The sequence below is a fragment of the Nicotiana attenuata genome, chromosome 2, assembly GCF_001879085.1.
Source record: "Nicotiana attenuata strain UT chromosome 2, NIATTr2, whole genome shotgun sequence".
Lineage (NCBI taxonomy): Eukaryota > Viridiplantae > Streptophyta > Magnoliopsida > Solanales > Solanaceae > Nicotiana > Nicotiana attenuata.
The window spans coordinates 44141658-44149562 of NC_031990.1; the positions used below are offsets into that span (position 1 = coordinate 44141658).

At 35.2% G+C, this 7905-nt stretch overlaps 1 protein-coding gene across 1 annotated transcript; it reads right to left on the minus strand.

Moving 5' to 3' along the window:
* On the minus strand, positions 444-6658 carry LOC109208431 (phospho-N-acetylmuramoyl-pentapeptide-transferase homolog). The gene is made up of 8 exons (XM_019371538.1): positions 6007-6658; positions 5838-5912; positions 3702-3925; positions 3142-3589; positions 2993-3057; positions 2248-2441; positions 1826-2034; positions 444-959 (listed from the first exon to the last, which is right to left on the minus strand). The coding sequence occupies exons 1-8, from the start codon at positions 6163-6165 to the stop codon at positions 777-779; spliced, it is 1557 nt and encodes a 518-aa protein (XP_019227083.1). The 5' UTR covers positions 6166-6658; the 3' UTR covers positions 444-776.

Below are 7905 nucleotides of genomic sequence, written 5' to 3' on the forward strand. Positions count from 1 at the left end.
TCTTCATCCATAGGGTTATTATCCGGTGGTTTCGGTGGGGATGTTGGGTGGTTTGATCGTATTGTCCATTCTAAGTGTAGTGAGATGTAGTAGTTTCTCCCACGACTTATTTATGATGCTTTTGGTACAACTACTTGCTAACATAATTTGTAAAATTCTTTCCTATATAGGCTACTACAATCCGTAATACTAGCAAGTATCTAATAGACAACACCTCCTACTAGTGTAGATAGTTTTGACAAAATTTAGTAATACCAAATTATTGGTATTACTAAAAGTTGAATCATAACCCTCTTGTGCCTAAATTAAAGATAATATACACATGGTTATCACAAGGCAATTAGGGATGGTCGGTGAGAGCTATGGCTAGTTAGACTTATGCTCGGTCATGGTCATACTAAATCTGAAAATCATTTAGAAGTTGAATGGAAGAAATAAAAAACTAAATAAAAATATGAGCACCTTCTGTATTCTTATATACTAAATAAAAGAACGTCAAGTACTGAATATTAGTAATATATTCACAACAAATCGGGCATGACAATAGTTTTAAGATTCTCAAATATTTGGATAACTATTTAATACTACCTAGGTCACAGAGTGTGACCAAAATACTATGAGGAAAAAGTAAAAGAAAAACAGTTTCCTCAGTCTATTCTAAGCTTGAAGGGGAAAAAAAATTAAAAAGGAGAAAACTTGCAGGAAGTGTCTCCAGATTGTCAACATATGCAGTCAGATATTCGAAAAGCAGATCCCAAAAGCTCCATGACCTCTGGTTATACTGAAGTGAGTCCCACATATCCGGCACTCAAGGCTAAAATGCAAGAAAAAGCATATGCACCAGCAACAATGACAGGTTCTTTTACTCCACATAATTCAAGGTGGTGATGAAAGGGTGCCATTAGAAACAAGCGGCGTCCAGTTCCTCGAAAATACTTCGTTGTCTTGAAGAAGGAAACCTGAGACAGAGGTAAGTCTGTCAGTTGGAACTTAAAAGTGCAAACATATTAATTTAGATTGTTGGATACAAACAAACCTTCTTAAGAAACAGGTGAGGTCAATCAGGCCATGGAGGTGGTATGCGCAAGTAGACAGCAATTTCATTTTTACATATATATAAAGATAGCAGCAAAAATTTCAACCTTAACCGAGTTTCAAGAACAAGGAACACATCTCAAGCTAACTAATCCGAACGTATTAGAGTGGAGAAGGCAGCTTGATTAGTTAATTACATTAGTACAGTAAAAGATCCTAAAAGTAATCAGGTTGCAAATTTAAATAGAATGATGCAAACTTCTCAAAATATGAAGGCTACATTTGTTTCTCTTGTCCTAAAGACAATAAGCAAAAGTAAATTATTGGAATTGCAAAGGGCATAACTTGTTTGGCCTTCTACACAAGTTAAATTCTCCTTAATTCCCTCCATGACTACATTTATGAATACAAGCACGTACATGGAGAGGACCAGGAGAGAGCAAGGGGAAGAGAAACCAAATTAAGAACCTTAAGTTGCATGGGCAGGTAGGTAGGTTGATAGAGAGGGAGGGGAACGATCACAGTATCAAAAATAAAAAATGGAAGGGGCAAAAGGAGAGCAATGAGTTCCTCTTCTAAAATTTTAAATATTGACACAAGTAGATTATAGAAGCATCTCTATATTACATAGTTCGAACAAGAAAGCCAGAAAGGATAAAGTTACCAGAATCAGAAAGTGACACTAGGAATATCATATGTGCAAATAAACTGATAATTCATCCAGAAGTGTTGAGAAAGAGCATTATCCATGAGTAAAGAATTACAGAATGGTTATATAGATATAGGTTACCTGCAGTATAACTGATAGTGCTTCCAGGACAAAAACACCAGATGAAATGAACAATGGAAAGAACATCCCTGTACAAGCAGCCATAGAAGCAAGTGCGCCTCCTAAGGCTAAGGCTCCTGTATCACCCATAAATATTGATGCTTTGTACCGGTTGTGCAGAAGAAAACCTGCACAGGCTCCTGCCATGGATGCTCCAAATATGGAAAGCTCTGTTTTTGGAAGCACAAAAACCCATACTCAGCAAGAATCGTGAAAATTTAGAAAAGGCAAGTCTCAAGATACTGCTTCTCTTGGAAATTAAAATAATGGTAACTTTTTCATCACAAAAATTTCCGTGAATAATATTGAACTGAGTAACACAATGACGTCAGTACAGTTGAATTGCAATGAAAGCCACAAGGATCAGTAGTTCACAAACTGACCAGAACATATAGGAAGCACTGCAATCGACATTGCAATGAACGCCAATGTGGCAGTTCCTCCAGCCAATCCATCGAGACCATCAGTAAGATTAATTCCATTAGCCATGGAAACAAAGCAAAACGAGGTTAAAAAAGGATAGAGTCTTCCAAGACATACGAGCCCAAGAGGCGCAGGTAGGGGAACCACTGCTTTCCTGCATACACATAGAAGATGTTAATCTTACATGATATGGAACCAATTTCCATGCATATACCTCGCAGGATTTAATACTAGCCGGGAAAGAAGAAATTTTTGTTGTAATATACAGGAAAGCATGTTTGCATCTTCATTCTTCAGTAATGTTAGCAGAATACCCAGTTAACTCTAAGATTCAAGCAAGGCTCATAAGCTTTGAGTTCCTTATTCAATATTTCTGTATTCAAACATTTAAATTGTAATGTTCCAGGAGCTGTGCAAGAAACTGAGTTCTTTATCCAACTATGGGATGTTGATACAAAATTCATGATGCAACATTCACCAATTAGATAGCAAGTCAACGGGTGAAAATTCAGGATCTAAATTTGTTAGGACCTAAGGCGCACTAGGGACTAATCCAGTTCATTTAGAAGCATCAATTTGAGGAATGAAAATACATGAATTAATCTTGTTAATATATTGAATGAGAAAAACTTATTGTTAACATAAGATAGATTTGTGAGTTACCATCATAAAAAGGTTGATGAAATTAGTTACAAGAATGTATACATGCTGTAGGGTGACGGTATGTCCGACGTGTACAGCCAAAAGGAGAACAATGTCCCAGCAACTACCTGTGTACCAGAGAGGAGTACTGTCAACTCCAGAGCAGCAAGAGCAAACTTATGATTTTGAAAAGATACAAAAAAAGGTCTCACCTCCAATATGATTCTAAATCGAGCGGATAAGCCAACATTATTATTCCTCATACTTATCAAGTCATCGAGTAATCCAATTGCTGCAAAAGCTAAAGTTGCTGCAGATGCTCCGAAAACTTCCGGAGAAGAAAACCCAACAATAATTTCTGCAACAATTACTCCAATGGGGACAAAATACAGTCCACCCATAGTAGGAGTTCCTTTCTTACTAGAGTGCCGAGCAGGCCCCTCCTTCCTGATTAAAGATTGGAGTTTTAAACTGCGAAATAATGGGACACAGACATAACCTACACAAGACACTGCCACTGCAGAAATGAGAAAGGGACGCATCAGGTAAAGTGGAGCCAGGGGCAGTCTGACAATCTTCCATGCACAACAATCCACAAGAGACAGAAGCACCGTCGAGAATGTTATGAGGCCTATGTTGTTTAGAATGCCATATTTTGTCCTGCATTATATGGGTTTGAAAGGCGCTGAGAGAATGGAGAAAACTTTACGATGAGATATAAAATGCGTAGAAAGATATAAGATACCCGTTCCATGGGTACAAGCAGATTTACTTTTTTCTCTTGTACGCTCTGCCAAGCATTGATAACCGGTGGGCAGTTGCTGTTATGGAGTCGTCGGCTGGATAAAACTGCTCCTTGGGGGTAGGCAAATCAACATCAGTGATCGGCTGTAGTATAATATCTCCATCGCTTTCTTCACCTTCACTTGCAGAGAACCTATAATCAATTGCTCCATTATTGTCTCCCCAGTCATGGAGTGAAGAGAACCCAAAATCCTGCATAACAAAAAAGAAAAACATGTATGATACTGAACTAGTATAAGGTTTGTTCCATGGCAGCAGTAGGAAATGGTTATAGTTTTGTAGTGCCATCTTATGCTAAATTCATTTCAAGCATTGGTATAGTTATATAACAATCTCATAGTCAAGCACAACAAGTTTTATAATAACAGTATAGTTAATGGCTCATCAAAGGCGCACTTAAGCCCTGAATCTCGGTTAAGCTAACGTGCTGCTCTTCGCCTGGCTTAGTTGGTACTTTAGCATAGGCGCTAAGTTGTGCGTCTCCACACCAATAGGCTCTGTCGCTAAGAACATAATGCTAGACAATAAATATAGTTGACAACATTGTGACGAAACTTTTAGCAATTAGGAATAAGAAACTAAAATTTAGTATAAGAAAACTGGCCACTAATAACTTAAAACTACATTTCATCAAAATCAGAAAATTAATACAGTTTTTTAACTTGGTTGATATGTTTTTGTTTTCTTGGAAGTTTGAACTGGTAAGTACTTTATTAAAACAAACAGCAAAGCACTAAGAAAGAGCTCTGTAGGTACACGTCAGAAAATCCCCAGTGCAAAAACAAAAAGAGGGGCACCTATCTATCTATACAGAAATTGATTCCTGTAGTGAATTGATGAAATCAAACCTACTATTTTCATCATTTACATCCTGTTCATCTGTATAGCTTCATTACAGTGTCTTCCATTCGTTTGTCAAGTAATTATTGTTTGTGTTACGATTACATTTTTAATTTTTTTTTTAATCTTTCTTATCTCTTTCTTCCTGAAACCCGCACTCTAATTTCACTTTATGCTTTAAGCCCCAACATAGTTTGGCACTTTTCTAAGCTTTTCGTTTTTGATTACTCCGCATAAATTGAAAAGAGGCAAAATCTGGCCAACTAATGACGCATGCCTCACTGGGAGTTTTTTCCTGTGAATGATATTTTCTTCTGTAGCTATTTTGTAGGATAATCTAGGGAATTGACCTTCTCTTTTTTGAGCACCGACTTGATCAACCCCCAGTATCTCAAGCTCTATTAGCTCTTTCCAAAGCAATGACCTTGGCTTTTTGTCTTCCTCTATGGTCCATTTGGCAGCAAAGAAAGACAAAAGATGCTTAGAAATGAAGCTGCCCCTGCACATGTATTGAAACTCAATGGGCTTAGAATATCTGCAATTTACGTTCAATTGACCTTAGAGAACCTGTGCAGTGTCTCCTTGATCTAGTATGAATCTGTTTCTTTTCCTATTTAAGCAGTCACTCGACAATCTCACTCCAATCTGTATTAACAATTACAGTCTTCATATTTTCCCATCAAAGTAAAACTCCACTTGGACATTGTTTGGTTGCTAAAATTTTTGAAAAGGTTTTTCTTGATGAAAATAGTCTCCTACGTGAAACAACTTGTTGTGATTATCTATTCAACTCTTACTTCATAGCAATTTGTCCTATCAACATAAATCATATCTTTTCATTCCTTGCTACTTATAATCATCCCGGGCACACCTCTCCTCCCTCCACCAATATGATATTTTCACCAACATAATGTCTAGACCAAAATGACTTTAAATATTTAATTTTCTTAGGTAAAACATTTTTCATGAAACAACATTTTCTGTCAAAAACATTCAACACCCAACCAAACAGAAGAGTAAATCAAAAAATATATCTAAAATTGGTAAAGAACAGACATAGCTAAAGTGAAAAGAGCAACAATACCATAACGACCAAAAAGGAATAGTATACAACTACTACTATGCTTCAGTCCCAAACAAGTTGGGGTTGGCTATATGAATCGTCACTGACCACTCGTAGAGAGTATAATACCTAAAGTAAAAGTGCTAACGTCTACAACATATGCTCAACTAATAGTAAAAAAGATAAAAGAAGAATATTTACCCCATCCATTGCTCGAACTTGAAGAAGCCTAGGAGGCAAACAGAAACCGTAACGCCTAGTACTTGATCTACAGATCTATATCAACGTACAAGAACGTCAACTTATCAATAATCCACTTGAAAGGTACAGCAACCACAAAGAAAGACACGGCAATATTTCACAAAATTACCTTCAAAGGAAGATGCGAGCTTAATCTGATATGATGAGGATTAAAGTTGATCAACAAATTCGGAGACCCTTTTCCATTTTGAGAAAACCCAAGTCTATAGAAATCAGAATTCCAATCTAAATTTGAAGCACAAGACCTTTGACATCGCATAACTATCATTTTTCAAGGGTAAAATCTTAAGGCTTATACAATATAAATTAAGCAGCGAAGATCTATCCTAATATTAGATTATATATGTATATGTATATACTGGTTTGTTGTGCGTGAGAAAGAGAGAGAGAAAAGGGAATATACTGAGTTGAAAAGGAGAATGTGTAAAGAGGGAAAAATTAAATATCCACCTGAACTTCGAAATCCACGGAAGAAAGCTTAAAGCTTTGCGAGAAGCGGTAGAATAACGCTCCACTAGAGCGTGTAGGATATATGAAAATTGGGATAGGTCGTTTGGTTGCGGCTGAGGGAAACTGTGTTTTTTCTGTTGAGATATTTTAACTTTTAGTCCTTGAATTATTGCTAGGTTCTGATTTAGTCCTTGTAATATCTACTTAAGCATATTAACCTTCAATTGATGGAATCTATACTTTTGATCGTTGTGCTTGTGTTTTCTCACAAATCTAACAAATTATTAACTGCTAAACTATTTAATTACTCATCTATTTTGTAAATTTACACTTTTACAAATATTTAAGGATGATCTATTTTTAAAACACATTGCATACATTAATTGACGAAAAACAATATACTTTAATTAATTCGAGGTTAAACATATTTCGTGAAATATCACAAGAACCAAAATTAAAATTTATTTATAATTTGAGGATCAAAAGTGCAATTAACTCTTTATTTTCTTTTTCCAATGACGTATTATGTAGTTTGTTCTTTTAAGGAAACAAAAATAAGAATCATTTGTTCTTGTAATTTCAGTGGAAGTGTATGCTCTAAGTAACAAAGAATGAAACGTGCGAAATCTTTCACTTTGTCATTAGTATTTAAAACGTTAAAAAAATCATTTGAAGCGTTTCCGAGAGACTTTGTAAATTAAGGGAAGTGTAATTTATGTAATTTAGACTAATATGACTCAAAACTATTAGTAAATCTGAAAAGAAAATTTAGTTCGAATTAAAATTTTGCTGACAAGTCGTGCTAATTGATGAAACTAACAAATGTATAAGTAGATTTAAGATTGAATACATGCATGCAAGCTTTGTCAATATAAGAAGAGTGACCTTCATGAGGTAAGATTGTGTACATCATGTGCTTAAATTTAAATAATTCAAATATTTAGGGCCCGTTTGGTACGAAGGAAAATATTTTTCATGGAAAATGTTTTTCTAGAAAATGTTTTCATGAAAAATGAGTGGTTTTATCTCTTATTTTCCTTGTTTGGTTGGTGAGTGGAAAACTTTTTCCGGAAAGAATTTTCTAGTGTTTGGTTAGAGAGTAAATTTTTTTTTTTTATGTTACTTTCCTCACCCCCTTTCCTCAAGTTCCCATGTTTCCTTGCTCTCCCCCCACCCCCTCCCCAAATACCAGCCAATTTAATTATTCTTCTATAAATTCACACAAACCTAAAGGAACTAATGTGCTGCTTTACTTTTTTTACGCAAAATAACGTTGAAATTTATTATCCACAAGTATAAAGAAAATACTCTTTTTTGGTTGAAAAAGAAAGTACTCTTTCTACAACATAAAAATAAAGTAATCATTTTATTGAAATAAATGAAAATATTTTTTCTACATCATGAAAAGAAAGTACTTTTTTTGTTAAAATGAAAAAAATACTTTTCTATATCATGAAAAAAAATACTCATTTGTTGAAATGAAAAAAAAATCTATCTATAACAGAAAAGTACTATTAATAATATTTTTATTTAGGATGGAGGTGGGGCCGGGGCGGGA

Coding starts and splice junctions, on each gene's coding strand:
- LOC109208431 (XM_019371538.1), bottom strand. CDS start 6,165: ATGATAGTTATGCGATGTCAAAGGTCTTGTGCTTCAAATTTAGATTGG. Junction 2,442..2,992: donor ATACCGTCACCCTACAGCAT/GTATACATTCTT, acceptor ATGTGTATGCAG/GAAAGCAGTGGTTCCCCTAC. Junction 960..1,825: donor CACTATCAGTTATACTGCAG/GTAACCTATATC, acceptor CCTCTGTCTCAG/GTTTCCTTCTTCAAGACAAC.